Source organism: Nycticebus coucang, chromosome 14, assembly GCF_027406575.1.
Source record: "Nycticebus coucang isolate mNycCou1 chromosome 14, mNycCou1.pri, whole genome shotgun sequence".
Taxonomy (NCBI): Eukaryota; Metazoa; Chordata; class Mammalia; order Primates; family Lorisidae; genus Nycticebus; species Nycticebus coucang.
This window is the reverse complement of record NC_069793.1, coordinates 49,159,564-49,178,589: the sequence shown is the minus strand read 5'-3', so window position 1 is coordinate 49,178,589 and position 19,026 is coordinate 49,159,564. Positions and strand designations below refer to the sequence as shown.

The 19,026-nt window shown below is 38.7% G+C and overlaps 1 protein-coding gene across 5 annotated transcripts in view; it reads left to right on the top strand.

Moving 5' to 3' along the window:
- The window catches only part of INSC (INSC spindle orientation adaptor protein), a 133,621-nt gene extending 131,569 nt beyond the window's left edge, over positions 1-2,052 (top strand). For 4 of the 5 annotated variants that reach the window (XM_053562570.1, XM_053562571.1, XM_053562572.1 and 1 more), the window contains one exon: positions 1,425-2,052. In XM_053562570.1, the coding sequence (XP_053418545.1) occupies positions 1,425-1,553 (129 nt within the window). In that variant the 3' untranslated portion in view covers positions 1,554-2,052. The remainder of the gene's footprint in view (positions 1-1,424) is intronic. The other variant, XM_053562573.1, reaches the window with a different exon arrangement.
- The last annotated feature ends 16,974 nt before the right edge of the window (positions 2,053-19,026 follow it).

The window sequence follows — 19,026 nt, the reverse complement described above, 5'->3', positions numbered from 1 at the left end:
TAGGTGGGGAGGAGGCACCTTGCTCCCCTGCTGTATACATGCTCAGGAAGAGGGAAGGAATGCATAATCATCCAGCATTTAGTATGCATTGTCTCAGTTACGGCCGACAGGCCTAGGTAGGTACATAGCCCACATTTAGTTTCAGTTTCCTCTATCAGTAGACCTTGAATTGAAAGCACTTCATTTGTTCATTTATTTTCCGCAGACTTTTATTGAGCCCTGTGCTGCCTCTTGCAGATAACCGAGAAATATAAAATTTGATCCTCACTTTTAAGAAGCTTAGAATAATATGTGAGATAAATACTCCAAAACGAGTTACAGTCACTTGTGAAAAGGTTAAGGTCAGCCTAGGGGTCCTGGGTGCACAGGAGAGGGGCAGACTATCTGTTTCAGGGTAATCAGGGAAGGCTTCACGGGGAGGTGACCATGGGCCAGGCCTTGAGGGATGAATGTGTCTCCTGGCCAGGAAAGAGTGGGGAGGAACTTCATCTTATAGGGAAGGGTATGAGCAAGGACTCCTGGACATGAGAGAGGAACAGCATTCTCTATGCTCAGTGTGTGGGGGCCTGGAAAGCACTTTCATTCTGCCTATATCTCTCTTTCCTGTTCATCTCTCTTGCCAGACCCTGAATTTTTTGGCTACCTAGCTACTCTGACGTTGTTCTCTCTCTCTTTCTTCCTTCCCATCCTTCAGGGCTTTGTATAGGACCTTGCTGTTCTAAGAATACTCTAGGGACCTGGAAGCAATAATACAATCCCACCGATGCTTCTGGTAGTTCTAGTCTCTAGGACAAACACATCTGGACCTTAAATATGCCATTAAGTTGACCAGATCCTTAAAATGACAAATCTTTAAAAATGACCAGGTTCTTCTTTTTTATTTATTATTTATTTATTTTTGAGAGACAGAGTCTCATTCTGTCACCCGCAGTAGAGTATCATGGCATCACAGCTCACAGCAACCTCCAGCTCTTGGGCTTAGGCAATTCTCTTGCCTCAGCCTCCCAAGTAGCTGGGACCACAGGCACCTGCCACACCGTCCGGCTATATTTTTGTTGCAGTTTGGCCGGGGCTGGGTTCAAACCCACCACCCTTTGTATATGGAGCTGGTGCCCTACTCAATGAGTCACAGGCACCACCCTGATCAGGTTCTTGAAATGACTAAAAGTTTAAGATGGCAAGACTACTAGTAAGATTATTCAGAGCTTTCAGAGCTTTCACATCTGCCATAGTGACCCTCGTGCAAATGAAACCAAGTGATCAAATGATAAGGTTGATATGGTGACCAAAGTGGTACTTAGGTGCCAGGTGGCCAAGAGGATAATGAGACCACATCCTGAAATGTATCTATGGGGCAGTTGAAGGAAATACATGCAGACCTGTGTCACCTCTGACCTGTGTCACCTCTCCTGTCTCCTTCCCAGGCTGCTCTGCGCAGGTTGGCTGGAGTGTGCCCTGAAGGCCTCGAGGACTCTGACTTCCAGCAGCTGGTCCAGCCTCGCCTGGTGGACTCCTTCTTACTCTGCAGCAACATGGAGGAGAGTTTCGTATAGCGGGGATGGAGAGGAAAGGCACCCAGCCACGCTCACGCTTCCTCTGAGTGCACACCTGTGAACACACATGTTCACCCACCAGCTCTCCGCACCTCCTTATTTATAGTTAATTTATTTTTACCTGAAAAATACAGACAGTGAAATTGAATGAAATCTTAGCACGATACCATCAAACAATCTTGGGAGTCTTTTTGTTCTTATTTTTTGACTTCCGTGGCTTGTCAGTTACAGATGTTGAAATGCATACTGGCTAAGACAACAGATTGTCACGGGCTATTTCACTTCGTCTTATTTACTCTTACAGGAAATCTTAATCTTGACTCATTTATTTGTAACTTTTGAACCAGAGTATTTTAACTGCCTAGCAGTTTTTTTTTTTTAAGTTGTATTTGCTCTCTCTCAAAATTTAAAATGAATTTCATGGTTGGACAGAATATACTAAAAGTCTTTTTTCTTTAATAAATGGAATCATGCAAAATGTGTCCTGAGTTTTCTGATTAAATTGTACCTCCAAGTAACCTCTTGCTTCCCAAGGTTTCATTCCACAAAAACCTTTGCAACTATTAAAAGTAAATAGAGAATTGTCTTGTTTTCATGGGTATATCAATGGCTCAAGTTCTAAATGACTTAGTAAAAGATCACAACGACTTTCAGAAATATTTCCAGAGACACTAGAAACTTGGTTTCCTTTGGCTTCTCTGCTCTTGTATAGCCTCCTGTTTACCTCCTAGTTAGCTGAGTTCACAGATGAGGTTTATTAAATTATTCTTCTTCAAAAATACACTTGAAGGCTGTGCTGTGTTGGAGCCTGCCCATGCTGGCTCACAAGTGACAACTGTGAGTGTTTCTTCCCAATACTGCATTCAGTGACTTCATTTTGGTAGCCTGAAGTTGACCATCGTGGGAGTATTCATATCTCAGAGATTGACCGATGCTTTAAATCAGAGCTTTTGACTTTTTCAGAGAGATGGTTTACCAATATCACTGCTTAAAAGTATCACAGAAATCTGTGTATCTTTTTGAAAGGCTTAATGCTATTCTATGGGGATATAATTTTATGCAATTCAAGAAACATTTTTTGAATTCCCAGTTACTCATTACAGTGAGATAACCTACAGTATCAGGTCCTAGGCTGAGCATCTAACATGCATTAGCTCATTTGTTTCTCACAATAATCACATGATTATTAGTATACATTACCATGTATGATCATATTATTACATAGTTGCCCAAGGTCACTAGTTAGTAAGTGGTGCTAGGATCTGAATCAGGAAATACTTATTACCAGAGCCTTCACTATACTTTTGGTGTTATACTAAAAGGTGATGTCTAGGTTCTCCACCTAAAATCATGATGATGATGATGAAAAACATATATATATATGTAAAACATTTACTAAGCCCTTGTATATCATTCTATATATCAACTATGAATATACATTAACATTTATTACTGTACACCCATTTCACAGATGAGGAAACTCATTTATGAGTTTTCTGAAAACTCAGATCAGTTTTATAGATTTATAAAACTAACTCATTTATAGATGCATAAATAGCAGACCCTGGATTTAAATCAAGGTCTTCTGAGTCCTAATAAAAGCTTCCACTTTTATGAAAATGGTTTTTGATAAATGTCATTGAATTATGCAGATTTTCCAGATATTGACATCTTTCATTATATAGTGTCAATAAATAACTTGTTAATATCATCACTGATCTCATCAGTTAAGTCTTTAAATATTGGGAAGCTAATAAGCTTGAAAGCTCACATGCTATTTTTGGCAACAAATATTGTCAGTTGTTTTCCTTAAAGAGACAGCCTCACTTTGTTCATTTTTGAGAAAATATCTGTCTGCCAAACACCCCAGTCTGAATAACCATAATTTGCCTGTCAATTATTCTTTCAAATAAAACTAGTGTTCTGTGGCAAAAGCAACTAGTTTATCTTACAATTCAAACAATCACACCAGTGCTTTTCTCCTGAAACTGACACCCATCGTGTTTCAACACACAGTCAAAATGCCTAAAGGATAGTTCTCATATCACCCAGAATATAAAAAAAAAAAAAGAAAAAACACATACCTAAGGGTCAAGATTTAAAGAAGAATTTTTACCACTTCTTAATAATCCACTTCGAGGATATTAATAACTGAAGTTGGTATTTAAAACATGTAAGCGTGTGATGAAAATGTGTCAAAAGGTCTATAAAACCAGTGTATGGTGCCCCATGATTACATTAATGTACACAGCTATGATTTAATTAAAAAAAAAAAAAACATGTAAGCATGAGGCAGTGAAGACTACAATGACATAAGAGTAGTTTGGTGCCATTGCATTGATCATATTAAGGTGCAATTTTACTCGTCATTGCTATTGCACCATTAGGGCAAATGTCAACAAATGACAGAAGGTAACGACCTTCTTAGTATTATGAAAAGGTCTTAGGAATCCCCAGAGATTATAGGTCTTAGGTCTTACAAGGGTCTTACTTTGAGAATGATCTTTTTTTTTTTTTTTTTTGAGATAGGGTCTCATTCTGTTGCCCAGGCTAAAGTGCTGTGGCATCATCATAGCTCACAGCAACCTTAAATTCCTGGGCTCAACCAATCCTCCTGCCTCAGTCTCCTGAGTAGCTGGGACTATAGGCTCATGCCACCATGCCTCACCAGTTGTTGTTGTTGTTGTTTTTTCTATTTTTTGTAGAGACAAGGCCCTGGTATATTGCTCAGGCTGGTCTTGAACTCATAGCCTCAAGTAGTTTTCCAGTCTTGCCCCACCAATGTGTTAGGATTATAGGCATGCGCTACTGTGCCTGGCCTGATCTAGTTTAATACTCATTTTATAGTTGAGGAAACTGAGCCTGGTGTTGAGGAGAAGCAAATGATTTTTCCAAAAGAACACAGAATGAAGGCTAAGACCCAGCTTCTTGCACCAAGGTCAAAACTCTGTCCCAGTTGGTCAATAATAACACAGAACTACAAGAGACAAAAAAAGAAGAGAAGCTGTTTGAGTAATACTACATATATACTATACGAAAAAATCTCTACATCACAACAGGAAACAGAATTTTATTCAGATTGTTCAAATAAAGAAGTTTTAGGAAAGAGGCTACTTGAAGACTTGTAGGCAGAGTTGAAGGAGCAATTGAGGAATCCTGAGCCAGCTAGAGACTGACCACAATGGTAAGCCCTCACCATGCGCAGATAGAGGGTCCAGTGAGATCACAGTGTTACCAGAGTCCACTGAGTGCTGGAGTCATGGAAGAGGGGCTACCTGGTGGGACATATGGGGACTCAGCCACTGCCAGAGACGTAGAGTCTGGGCAGGGAAGCAGCAGGACAGAAATTTTCTCTCTCTGTTTCCACCTTCTGATCTCCCACCAGGGCCTCCCACTGGCTAGCACATTGGTGAGAGAGCCAGAGTGATGGAACCCTTGAGGAGAAAGCAGGGAAAAGAGAACAGATCTGGGTAAGGTCTGAATGGGCCAAAGTGAGAATGATGAGCACAGGTGGAAAAGTCTACATTCTTTCTCACTCTTTTTTAATTTTTATTGTTTGGGATTCATTGAGGGTAGAAACAATTAGTTTATACTGATTGCATTTGCTAGAAAAAGTCCTTCTTATAATTGTGTGCTGACCCCAAGAGGTGTGCCATATACCATGACTCCCATTCCCCTCCCTCCTCCCTCTCCCCACTAGCTCATTCTCCTGGCCCCCACCCCTTGTAGTAGCTCATCTACTGCCTTCATATTGGAATTGAACACATTGGATTCTTGCTTCTCCATTCTTTTGATGCTTTACTAAGAAGAATGTGTTCCAACTCCATCCAGGTTAATACAAAGATGTAAAGTCTCCATCTGTTTTAATGGCTGAATACTATTCCATGGCATACATATACCACAGCTTGTTAATCCATTCCTGGGTTGGTGGGCATTTAGGCTGTTTCCACATTTTGGCGATTTTAAATTGAGTGGTGATAAATACTTTAGTGCAAATGTCCTTATGATAAAATGATTTATTTTTTCTGGGTAGATGCCTAGTAATGGGATCACAGGATCAAATGGGAGGTTTAATTTGAGTTCTTTGAGGATTCTCCATACTTCCTTCCAAAAAGTTTGTATTAGTTTGCAGTCCCACCAGCAGTGCAAAAGTGTTGCCTTCTCTTCACATCTGTGCCAGCATCTGCAGCTTTGAGACTTTGAGATGTGGGCCATTCTCATTGGGATTAGGTGATATCTCAGGCTAGTTTTGATTTGCATTTCTCTGATGATTAGGGATGATGACCATATGGGATTGTTTGGTCTTTTTTTGTTGATTAATTTGAGTTCTCTACAGATCCTAGTTATCAAGCTTTTGTCTGATTCACAATATTCAAATATCTTTTCCCATTCTGAAGGTTGTCTGTTTGCTTTGGTTGTTGTTTCCTTAGCCGTACAGAAGCTTTTCCGTTTCATTAAGTCCCATTTGTTTATTTTTGTTTTTGTTGCAATTGACATGGAAGTTTTCTTCATAAAATCTTTCCCCAGGACAATATCTTCAAGTGTTTTCCCCACACTTCCTTTGAAGGTTTTTACTGTTTCATGCCTTAGATTTAAATCTTTTATCCATCTTGAATCAATTTTTGTAGGCGGTGAGAGGTGTGGGTCCAGTTTCAGTCTTTTACATGTGGTTATCCAGTTCTCTCAACAACGTTTATTGAATAGAGATTCTTTTCCCCAGTGTATGTTCTTGTGTGGTTTATCAAAGGTCAGATGGCTTTAAGATGTTAGTTTCATCTTGGTTTTCTATTGGTTCCAAATATCAATGTCTCTGTTTTTGTGCCAATACCATGCTGTTTTGATCACTATGGCCCTGTGGTATAGATGAAAGTCTGGTAGGGTAATAACCCTAGCTTTGTTTAGAATTGCCTTTGCTATATGGAGTTTCTTCTGGTTCCATTAAAACGAAGAATTATTTTTTCCAAATCTTCAAAGTATGATGACGGTATTTTAATGGGGATTGCATTAAATCTGTAGATTTCTTTGGGTAATACAGACATTTTCCCAATGTTGATTCTTCCCAGCCATGAACATGATATGTTCTTCCATTTGTTAATATCTTCAGCATTTCTTTTCTTAGGATTTTGTCATTTTCTGTGTAGAGGTCCTTCACCCCTTTTGTTAGGTATATTCCTAGGTATTTCTTTTTTTGTTTTAAGCCACTGTGAAGGGAATTGTGTCCTTGATTAGCTTCTCATCTTGGCATATACAAAGGCTAGTGATTTGTGGACACTGATTTTATATCCAATATTGCTATATTTTTGATCACTTCCAGGAGTTTTGGGGTTGAGTCTTTGGGGTTCTCTAAGTATAAGATCATATTGTTGGCAAAGAGCAAGAGTTTGGCCTCCTCCACCCCCATTTGGATGCCCTTTATTTCCTTCTCTTGCCTGATTATATTGGCTAGAACTTCCAGCATTATGTTGAATAGTAGTGGTGATAGAGGACTAGCTTGTCTAGTTCCAGTTCTAAGTAGTAAAGCTTTCAGTTTTACTTCATTCAGTATAATGTTAGCTGTGTGTTTATGGTAGATGGCTTTGATCAGATTAAGAAATGTGCCACCTATGTCTATATTCTTAAGTGTTCTAATTAGAAAAGGATGCTGAATTTTATCAAATGCTTTTTCTGCATCTATTCAGAGGATCATATGGTCTTTGTTTTTGCTTCTCTTGATATGGTGAATTATGTTTATGGACTTGCATATGTTATACCAGCCTTGCATCTATGGGATGAAACCTACTTGATCATGCTGAATGATTTATTTAATGTGTAGCTATAATCTATTGACTAGGATTTTATTGAGAATTTTTTTTTTTTTTAAGACAGAGTCTCACTATGTCACCCTTGGTAGAGTACCATGGCATCACAGCTCACAGCAACCTCAAACTCTTGGGCTTAAGCAATTCTCTTGCCTCAGCCTCCCAAGTAGCTGGGGCTACAGGTGCCTGCCACAATGCCCAGCTATTTTTTTTTTTTTTTTGTAGTTGAATCATTGTTGTTTAGCAGGCCTGGGCTGGGTTGGAACCCACTAGCCCCAGTGTATGTGGCCAGCTCCCTAACCACTGAGCTATGGGTGCCAAGCCTTTATTAAGAATTTTGCATCTGTATTCATTAGTGAAATTGTTCTAAGTTCTCCTTTCTAGTTGGGTCTTTTCCTGGTTTTAGTATCAGGGTGATATTTGCTTCCTAGAATGTGTTGGGGAAAATTTCTTCCTTCTCAATTTTATAGAATAATTTCTGCAGTATAAGTATATGCTCTTCTTTGAAGATTTGATAGAATTCTGGTGTGAAGCCATCTGGACCAGGGCATTTTTTTATTGGGAGATTTTTTTTTTTTATTGTTTCTTTAATCCAAGTCCTTGAAATTGGTCTGTCCAAGAGATCCATTTCTTCTTAGTTAAGTCTAGAGAGAGAGGGCGATTCCAGGTATAGATCCATTTCCTCCACATTGTCAAATTTCTGGGCATAGCATTTCTTGTAGTACTCAGAGATGATCTCTTGTATTTCTGTGGCATCTGTTGTCGTTTCCTCTTTTTCATTTCTGATTAAGATTATTAGAGAATTACTTTTCTGTTTCTAGTTAATCTGATCAAAAGTTTATCAATTTTATTTATTTTTTTTAAAAACCAACTTTTTGTTTCATTATTTTTCTGAATGATTCTTTTGTTTTCAATTTCATTAATTTCTAATTTAATTTTATTATTTATTTTCTTCTACTGGGTTTGGAATTAGATTGTTCTTCTTTTTCTAATTTCCTAAGATGGTTCATGAGTTTGTTGATGTGCTGTCTTTCTGTTTTTCGAATGTAGGCATTTAATGCAATAAATTTCTTTCTTAAGGATGCTTTTGCTGTATCTCACAGGTTTGGTAACTTGTGTCTTCATTGTTGTTATGTTTGAGGAATTCAACAATTCCTCTTTTATCTCTTCCAGAACCCAACCACAATTGAATATAAGGTTGTTTAATTTCCAAGTCTTTGTGTGGGGATGATTTCCAAGTTTTTGTTGGAGTTGAATTCCACCTTTATTGCCTTGTGGTCTGAGGAGATATAAGGTATAATTTTTATTCTTTTAATTTTGCTGAGGTTTGATTTGTATCCTAGAATGTGGTTGGTTTTGGAGTATGTACCATGGGCTGATGAGAAAAATATATATTCCTTAGCTTTGGGATGGTGTATTCTGTATATGTCTATTAATACCATTTGTTTTAGGGTCACATTTGAGTCCTTTATATCTTTGCTTAGTTTCTGTTTAGAGCATCAGTCTAGTTCAGTCAGAGAGTGTTCAAAGTCCCCGACTATTATGGTGTTAAGGGATATCATATTGCTCAGATCCATCAAGGTCTATTTCATAAATCTGGGAACATTTAAGTTGGATGCATAAATACTTAAAATGAAATGTATTCTTGTTATATTATTACTTTGATGAGTATAAAGTGTCCATCTTTGTCTTTCTTAACTTTTGTTGCTTCAAATCCTCTTGCATCTGACAACAACATTGTGCTCCCTCCTTTCTTCTGATTTCCATTTGCTTGAAATTCTGTTTTCTACCACTTAATCCTAAGTCTTAATTTGTCCTTCAAGGCTAGGTGTGTCTCCTGGAGAGAGCATATGGATGGCTTGTGCTTTTTTATCCAGTCAGCCAGCCTGTGCCTCTCCAGTTGTGAATTCAGTCCATTGACATTTATTGAGAGAAGTGATAAGTGTGGTGGAGTTCTATTCATCTTTTGTGAAAGTCTGTTGTGTAGTTTTATCCTTTGCACCATGTGGAAGCTAAGTTTTGACCTTTAGTTTCTGGGTGTTTGCTGGTGGCCCATTGTGATGGTCAGTGTTGAGATTAGGTCTAAATATTTCCTATAGAGCTGGCCTTGTTGTGGTGAATTTCCTCAGTGCTTGTATATCCACAAAAGACTTGATTTCTCCATCAATTTTGAAGCTTAGTTTAGTAGGATACAGAATTTTGAGCTGAAAATTGTTTTGCTAACAATGTGAAGGTAGATAACCATGCTCTTCTGGCTAGGAAGGTCTAAGTTGAAAAGTCTGCTGTCTTTGTAATGGCAGAGACATTAATGGCTACAGAGCCCTAATGGCTCTGTAGATCAGTTGGTGCTTACTGTTGACTACCTGCAGAATTATTTTGAGTTGAGAGGACCCAGGGTATGATATCCATCTGAAAGGAGTATATAGGGGACTTTAGTAAAACTTGGGAAGTTTCCATTTATGATAGTCTCTAGTAGGGCTTCCCTTCCTTTGGGACAATCTTCTCCTTAAGACATTCCTATTATTCATATGTTTGAATGATTCATGGAGTCTGGTAGTTCCCTATGCATCTGTTCACTTTCTCTCTCTTCTTTTCTGCCTCTTTAACTATTGTGGTTAACTCTAAAACTTTGTCCTCTAGCTCCAAAGTCCTTCCCTCTCCATGGTCTAACCTATTTTTGATACTTTCTACTGCAGCTTTATATTCCCTGATTGTATCCTTCATTTCCTTAAGCTCCACCATATTCTTTCTATATTCTACATATCTCTTGTCCAACTTTTGCTTCTGTCTTTCCATTTTCTTGTCCACTCCTTTTATTGTCTGTATCATCCATATTTTAAATTCCTCTTCTGTCAAGCCAATTAATTCTTTATAGGCAGAGTTTTCTGCAGTAGCTGTCTCATGGTCCTTTGGGGGAGTTCCTCTGTTTTGGCTTTTCATGTTGCCCAAATTTTTCTTTTGTTTCCTCCTCATGTGTTCTTTCTTTTTGTTCACCTCCCTGTCCTTCTTTTTCCTTCTCACTGCCTCCTTTGCTTCAAACTACCTTGACTTAGAGATAAGGTCTTGAAGTGGCCTCAGTCTGAACAAAGCCAAATAAACAGAAGTCCTTGCTCTTGATGACAATATGTTGCAATATGTCACCGGGACACAAGGTGGTACTGAGGTTTTGAGTGCAGCCAACAACCTCTGTGGTCCTTATTCCACACTTAGATGCCTTCAGTGTTTCCTGATTGTTTCCTCAGCATTCAGACCCTGCTGGGTTGGGATCTTAAAGCTCACAAGAATTTTTCAAGGACAGGTCCCACAGTGTATCCTCATTCCAGTTCCCATGGAGTGTGGGAATCCCTCAGCATGTCCCAAGAGTGGAGTTCTAATCATGGCAGGTGGAATTAAGACAGCTGTGCCTTTTCCTGACCTTCCCACAATGACAGCCCCCCCTGGCTGCTGAGACCTTCTCAGTATTGCTGCCTCGCCAGCCACCAAACCTATGGCAAATCCACTCCAATTGGCATTCAAATGTGGTTGCTGTATACTGTTTGAGTCCACCTACTCTTCTAAGCTTCTACTCAAAGCACAGCTTTCCCCAACAACTGAAAACTCCAGAAAGGCTTTCTCCTATCCTGGACCTCCATGGGGGTCCAACTGATCCCAGCCTGTTGCAATCACTTGCCTAATTCATAAGATTTCCACTACTCCAGATCATACACTATATCCAGCTCACCACCTTCTCACTATTCTCCTTGAGCTTCAACTCTGGGTAAGGTCCCTGCACCAGGTATGGCTGGGTTCTCTCTTTTTTCCATTTGTGCTAGGAGAGTTCGGCTAAACGATCTTTCTATTCTGCCATCTTACTGTGCCCCCCTCTCACTCCTCTTTAAGAGGCTGGCACATGGAATGTACCCTGTTTTACTTTGGGACTGAATCAAAACCATCCAATAAGACTTATGGGACTGGTTTTAGAGAATGGGAAGAGGAAGTGTAAGAGTACAGGGAAATGGAGCTCTTCTTGCAGCCAGGCTTTAGAAAGAAGAACAGAAGAGATGGGGTAGTCAGTGGAAGCAGCCGGGAAGAGAAAACTAGATTGTGTCCCAGGCCCCAGAGCAAGAAAGATAGAGATGCGTAGAGAACTTTCTATGGTAGAGTGATTCCAGGGACCCAGAAGTTGATGCAGAGCTGAATCAAGTATAGCAAACTATTACAGGAGGCAAACTTAAGGAGAGGAATCAGAGTACCTGAGGCTTTCTGTTGAAGGATCAGAGGTGTGCTCCAGGGAAAAGTAGAAGAGCCTCCACCTTCCACATCAGCCCTGGTGTCTCTCCTATGGTTTTCCATAATAACCCTCTCATCCCTCTGGCTTTCTACCTGCCCTCTGTATAAGTCAACTACTAGACCGCACATGATATTGGCTAGTTATGTGATCTCAGGGCTTCATGACTGAGGCCATGGCATAAATTCCTCACTGGTCAGGTTTAGCCATAGTTCACAAAGTCACACAGATCAGCTTGGCACTGAAAGTAGCTGATTAATTTGAAAGTTAGAATTTCCTTGGTCCAGAGCATGTATATTGGCTGAAATCTCCCTCTATGTGTAGGACCTATGACAGGATTAAGACTTGGACTAGGTTTTCAGGAAGTCCACATGTTGGGTCGGGGACAGCTACATGCACTGCCTAAATGGGTAACTCTGGACACCTAGATTCTTTAGGATAGGTAGGAAGTCTGATATGGGAAAGACCCACTATGAGTCAGTGTCAGGGGATTCTCTCATGAATTAAAAATCCTGGCTCTACTACTTCACAGTTGTTGAGTTTGGACAAGGCATGGTACCTCTATGACCTTCAGTTTTCTCATGTGTAATGTTGAGATAATGCTCCTGCTTGGCTTCCCTCTTAAAGTTAGTGTTAAAATTAAGGGTGATCATTTATATGGAAGTTCTTAGTAAACTATAAAATTCTGTGTGAATGTAAGTTGTCATCATCATTACTGTGATCATTTTGGAAAAGACTCTTTAGATAATCAAGTGCCTCACTTTACTTATACATGAGCATCTTCAACAATATCCCTTCTGTCGGAATCCTCCATTATTGCTCATGCATCTCCAGGGAAAGTCATTACTTTACTGTATGGACAATCCTCAAGGTCATGACATTCCAGCATACATGAGTCCATATCTGAAAAGCACAGGTGCTGGTCCTAGTTTTGATTTCAGGGACACATCTCTTTCCATGTGAACAGTCTTTGAAACCTTTAAAGGTAGTGATTGAATCTTGTTATCCATTGCACAAAACAAATTTCCTCCAAATTCAGTAGCTTAAAACAATGACCAACATAACAAATTTATTTTTACATTTACTATAGGTCAGGTTTTCAGAAATGTCTTAGCTGACTGGATATGGCTCAGGATATCTCATTAGTTTCCAATCAAGATGTTGGAAGCATTTCCAGAATGGCAGAACAAGGACTCCCAAAAGTTGGCTCTTCCATAAAAGCAATTACAACACTGTTCAATATTGTCAAAATCAACTTTAGAGCTCTGGAAATGAATCAAAGGCTTACAATAATTCAAGGATCATTTATTCAAGAAAAAATGCTGAATCTCTGTATGAACAGTGAGTTTTTTTGTGTTTTAACTTGTCCTATTCCCCATACTCATTTCCCTAGCTCTGGGATATCCTTGAAAACCAGCAGCCTCAAAACTCTAGTAGTTGTAAAAACCAGCAGCTTAGCAACTGAAGAGAGGAGAATAAGTTTGAAGTTTCCATAAGAACTCCAGCTACATATCCACATGCAAAAGACTCAGTTTGTACCTCTAGCTCATGCCATACACAAAAATTAGCAAAGCCAAAACAATACAACTATTTGAAGAAAATATAGGTGTAAATCTTCATAATCTTGACTTATCTTTTCTTGGATGTGACACCTAAAGCACAGTGACAAAAGAACAGGGGGATAAATTGGATTTCATCAAAACTAAAACTCCTGTGTTTCAAAAAGACCACTAAGAAAGTGCCATGACAACCCCTAGAATGAGAAAACATATTCTTGAATCATTTATCTATTAAGGGATTACTGTCAGAATCAATAAAAAGTTCCCATAACTCAATAATAAAAATACAACTCAATTAAAAATGGACAAAGGATTTGAATTGACATTTCTACAAAGATGACACACACATGACAAAAAGATATGTAAAAATCTTGTGAAGTAATTATTTGGGGGAAAAATGGTATGTAAGAAGATGGTCAAAATTATCAGTAATTAGGGAAGTGAAAATCCAAATTGCAATAAGATACCATTTTATATTGATTAGGATGGCTAAAATTAAAAATGCTGACAAAACAAGTACTGGCAAGAATATGGAGAAATTGCAATTGTCATATATTGCTGGCGGGATTATAAAATAATGCAGACACTTTGAAGAATATTTAGTTACTTCTAGAATGCAATTACACTCCTGCATGATATATGCTAAAGAGAAATGAAAATGTATGTCCACGCCAAAATTTTACACTAAGGTTTGTAACAGCATTGTTCATAATAGCCCAAAAATAAAAACAACACAAATGTCCATCAACTGATAGCTTAAAAAATGTGACAAACTATATACTAGAAGATTATTTGGCAAGAAGATGGAATGACGTTGTTATGTTCTACAATATAGATCGACTTTGAACACACTGTAAGAAGTGAAAGAAGCCAGTACAAAAGATTACATACATATTATATGATTCCATCTATATGAGATGCATAGTGAGATTTGTATAGGCAGAAAGTAGATTAGTGGTTATCAGGGGCTTGGGAGAGGGAGAATGAGGAGTATCTTCTAATGAATATGGACATTCTCTTGGTGTGATGAAAATTAGTGATAAATATTGCAAAACTCTGAATACACTAAAAATCCACTGTACAAGGTCAGAAATTAAGTTAGTGAAATACTCCCTCTGGGAAGCTATGCACCAAATCCAGCTCCACACTTCAAAGTATTTTTTCTAGTATGAGTTAGTGAACTTAATTGTCAGATCACATACTATAGCAGCTCTGATGGTCATTCCAGAAAAGAGTTCCAAAATTGTTTTGGAGTACTTTGAAGGTTACCATAGTGATATTCAGCAATGAGGTATGCAGCACTTTTTCTAGGATGAGCTCAAGAATTTAATTGTCCAATACTGTGTGACAATTAAAAAAAAAAAAAAAGGATGTTGGCCATAGCTGAGGTCATATGAAGACACAAAAAGATTGGAGAGTCTGCCTCCATGGGGGTGACTCACATGGTTGGCAAGTTGGTGCTGGTTGTTGGTGGGAGGCCTCTTTCCTCTTCATACACATACAGGCCTCTCCAGGAGCTGCTGAGTGTCTTCATGACATGACGTTTATGTTCTTCCAGAGCAAGTGCTCCAAGAGAGAGAAATCCAGGCAGAATCCATCCTTCTTATGACCTAGCCTTAGAAGTCACTTAGATTATTTCTGACACATTTTATTAGTTAGAAGCATGTCACTAAATCTGGCCCACTTTCAAGGAAAGGGCAATTAACCTCCACTGTTTGCAGAACAAGATCTTAAAGAATTTTAAGACATATTTTAAAATCATCATGTTGATTATATTTTCAGAAAGTCTTCTCCGTCTGATATACTATGTTCCTAGTCATATTTATGTTTTCCAAACTGCTCACTCATTTTCAGCAAGTCCAAAGGGTCAGTGTCCCTTAGCTTCCATTTGTCACTCCATGTCCCACTCCCATTAATACAAACCATCCAGAACTGAAAACAACCCACACCTTTTCCCTCTGTTCCCCACTCTCCCCTTCTCCAACCAGGCCAAACACTGGTTATGGCGGAGCAAGGCCACAGATGACTACAATTATTACAACTATGAAGATGAAGTGACAATAATCACAAATATTTAACATCAGGAGATCAGAGTTCAAAAGGGAAGTTAGAGATGCAGCAAATGGAAGTAAACTTACTTTCTTGCTTAATGACAATATTCTATAACTTGCTAATTTTTTTTTTTGCTTGGAGTAAGAAGGGTTGGGAAGAGTAAGTACATAAGTCTAATTTTCTAATATAAATTGTGATAAGAATAGAAAGGAAATATCAAAGTCTGTAGGAGCTGGGACACTATTCAAAGGCATTGAGACACAAATGATAATAGGAAAGCTCCCCACGTAAGATCCTCCTTGAGAGGATCCCTCCCTCGGACAACCTTCTGCTCCATCCCTTCTGCTCTGTCTTGTCTCTGGCTATATTAAACCTCAGAATAATTACTGTCACTTGAACAATACCTTTTTGTAACACCCACAAATTCACAGCATGGAGAAATGGTGTTACACATAAAGGAAACTTTATTAATAAGCAAAAGAAGAGGAGGAAGAAAAGGAAATTGAACACAGAATGGAAAACTCAGACCAAAGACTCGAAGGGCTTTTTTTGTAAAAGGAAAAAAATAATGTTATTCAGAAAAGTGGAACTTTTGAAAAAGAAATTTTAAAAGAGGAATAAAAGGATGACATCAAAACCTGGATGGGACTTATAGTTAAGACCCGTAGAAAGTAGGAGAATGTTCTGTCCTCCCTTCTCTAGGCTGTGGAGTGTAGGGCAGCCAGGACAACTTGATTCAGCACCAATAGATGAGACCCTCAGAATTCCCCTGATTTTAAAGCAGCCTTGGAGTATGGACTGAAAACTTGGCCATATCCAGAGCAGCTTCTGGGCTTTTAGGCTGCCATAACAGGAAATCATGACAGAGACCCTGGGGCAAAGACTTTCATTCTGAGACTCAGAACAAGGGAGAGTTGATGGAATCTTTCGCTAGTTGGAAGTAGGCCCCAAAGATTGAATTAAAGCTTATCCCATTCATGGGGCACCTCCTGCATCCACTTGCTTTACATGTAATATTGTAATATTACCTCTTATTCTCACCTTCATGAGCAAGGCGCTATTATTAATATTTCCATTTATACTCTCTATTATAGATGGGAAATTGAGACTTGGAGAGGTTAAATAGCATCGTCTAAATCAAAATGTTAGGATTGATGTGGGATTGAACCCACATCTGTTTAACTTCAGAAACTATTATAATTAGTATAAAAGTAGGAACTTAGCACAAGAAACTTAACTAGAAAGGTAGAAATGGCTCTTTACCTTCTTAGAGCCATCATGCGCCAGCACAGCTATCACAAGGGGCTGCTCTAGGCTCAGGAAAGAAGAATAAAAATGAATAAAGTGGCTCACTCCTGTAATCCCAGCACTCTGGGAGGCTGATGCAGGTGGATTGCTTGAGCTCAGGAGTTCAAGACCACACAGAGCAAGAGTGAGACCCCCGTCTCTACTAAAAATAGAAAAACTAGCTGGGTATTGTGGTGCACACCTGTAGTCCTAGCTACTTGGGAGGCTGAGAGAAGAGGATTGCTCAAACCCAAGAGTTTGAGATTGCTGTGAGTTATGACTCCATGGCGGTCTATCCAGTGTGGCAGAGTGAGACTTAATCACAAAAAGAAAAAAAAAAAAAAGAAAGAAAAGAATAAAGTGCTGGAATTACCTTTGATTTTAGAGTGGAGTGTGGTAGGTTAGTTGTGGATAAGTTAATCCTTTCAGAAAATCTGTAAAGCACAGTTGTTGAAACTTCAGACTGAATCCTGGCTTTACCACTTGGGCCAGATTCGTATGTCTCTGTGCCTCATTTGCCTCATCTGTAAGATGGGATAATGATAGTGTGTTAATCATAGGGTATGAGAATTAAACAGTTTAATACATTAAAAATAAACAGGATAGTATCTAATGGTAAGTGTTCAATAAACAAGGCTATAGTTAAAGTTAATTAAATCCCACCTTTGCAGCCATTCACCTTGTCTGATTTCTCTTGACAGCATTGCAAGTGTAGATCCATAGTGCATTAGAAACAGAGATAATTAATCCTGTGAGACCATCTAGGGTTGTCTCTACATACTACATCTAGGAGTAAAGAGACATGCCTAAATTTATAGAGAGAGTAAATGGAAGAACTGGGACTTGGCTTCAAGAAGTGACAAGCTACCACCATAGTTGCCATTGTTTTGAGCACCTGTTCTATGTCAGGCCCTGTACATACACTACTTCACTCAATTTCTAACATAATCCTGCTAAGTAGTGATTATTTATCCTGTTTTAAAAATAGGAAACTGGTTCAGAGAGACTATAATGAACAAGATCTTGTAACTAGTAACAGGAGACAGAATTTGACCAAAGACTGTCTAAATCTAAAGATCATGATCGTACTACTTGATACACATATTTTATTATATAAATTAAGCCCAGACACTATGTGTGATCTTAATAGTAGAAGTATAACAACTTGGAAAACTCCAAATTTTTACCTTATTTGAAAATAAATTGTTTGCCTCATTAAAAATAAATTAATTAATTCCTTATAGATACACAATCTATACTAACTTGTTAAAATTACAATAATAATTATGAAAATTATTTCAGGGGAAAAGAGAATAGGAATGGGAATGAAATATAATTTAAATAATGAAAATTAAAATTCTGTGCAATTCTTGATCAGTACTAGGAAAATCTCTAAAATAGCTACTCTTTATTCTAGTTTCAGAGTAAAACATCAAAGGCAAATCTAAATGAATGCTATCCATTATCAGTTCCATTTTTAAAGCAGTGATAGACTTTGGGAACACTTGCTTTAAAATTTCTTTTTATTAGATGTTTCTGATGGTCCTTTTATAGAGATTCTATTTATATCCACAATCTTATTGTCTTCTTCACCACGATTTTTTTATCTGAATTTCTCAAGCAGCTTTTGGGGCTATAACAGAAAAAAAGAGGATATTTATAGATAAGTACACGTATATGTGTGTGTGTGTGTGTGTAAGTCTCAGACTTCAAGTCTCCCCAAACAACTGTGGAGCCCAAAGAGAAATTTACAGAAAAACCCACAAAGGACTATTTGCTTACTTTCAATTTTTGGCAACACATGGAAATGAGAACCTTGTCAGTTACCCCACAGGGTTAGCCTGGCATTTTCTTTCAAGAGAATAGTTTTTCTCTCCTCCACCTTGAGGCTGAAGGAGTCCTCCTGGAGGTCTATCCCACCATCAACTCTTAAAATAAACTTAGTTCTGGCTCGGTGCCGTAGCTCAGTGAGTAGGATGCTGGCCACATATACTGAGGCTGTTGGTTTCAAGCCCAGTCTGGATTTGCTAAACAATGACAAGTGCAGCCAAAAAAATAGCCAGGCATTGTCATTGTGGTGGCCACCTGTAGTCCCAGCTACTCGGGACGCTAAGGCAGGAGAATCGCTTTAGCCCGGGAGTTGGAGGTTGCTGTGAACTTCTATCTCAAAAAAAAAAAAAAAAAAAAGTGCAGGCCCCGATGACCATGGACTACAGGTGGAATGTGGGAGTCACCCTACAAATGGGTGAGGTTTCTTAGGTCTCTCCTTTCAGGGAAGGCTGGGGAAACAACAACTTCCAGGGTGTTAGCCCCATTTTGTAGGCCTGACTTTTCCCACTGCTCTCAACTGCACTGTGCTTTCAGCTGAATCCACGAGCCTTGAAAACAAGGGTGGGAAGAGACATGCTGGTTTCTAACAGTGTTTGGCAAGTTTATCCTTTAGATTTCTCCCATGTTAAAATTTAATAAATTAACTTACCTATACATCTAAAGTAATTCTCAATTTATTT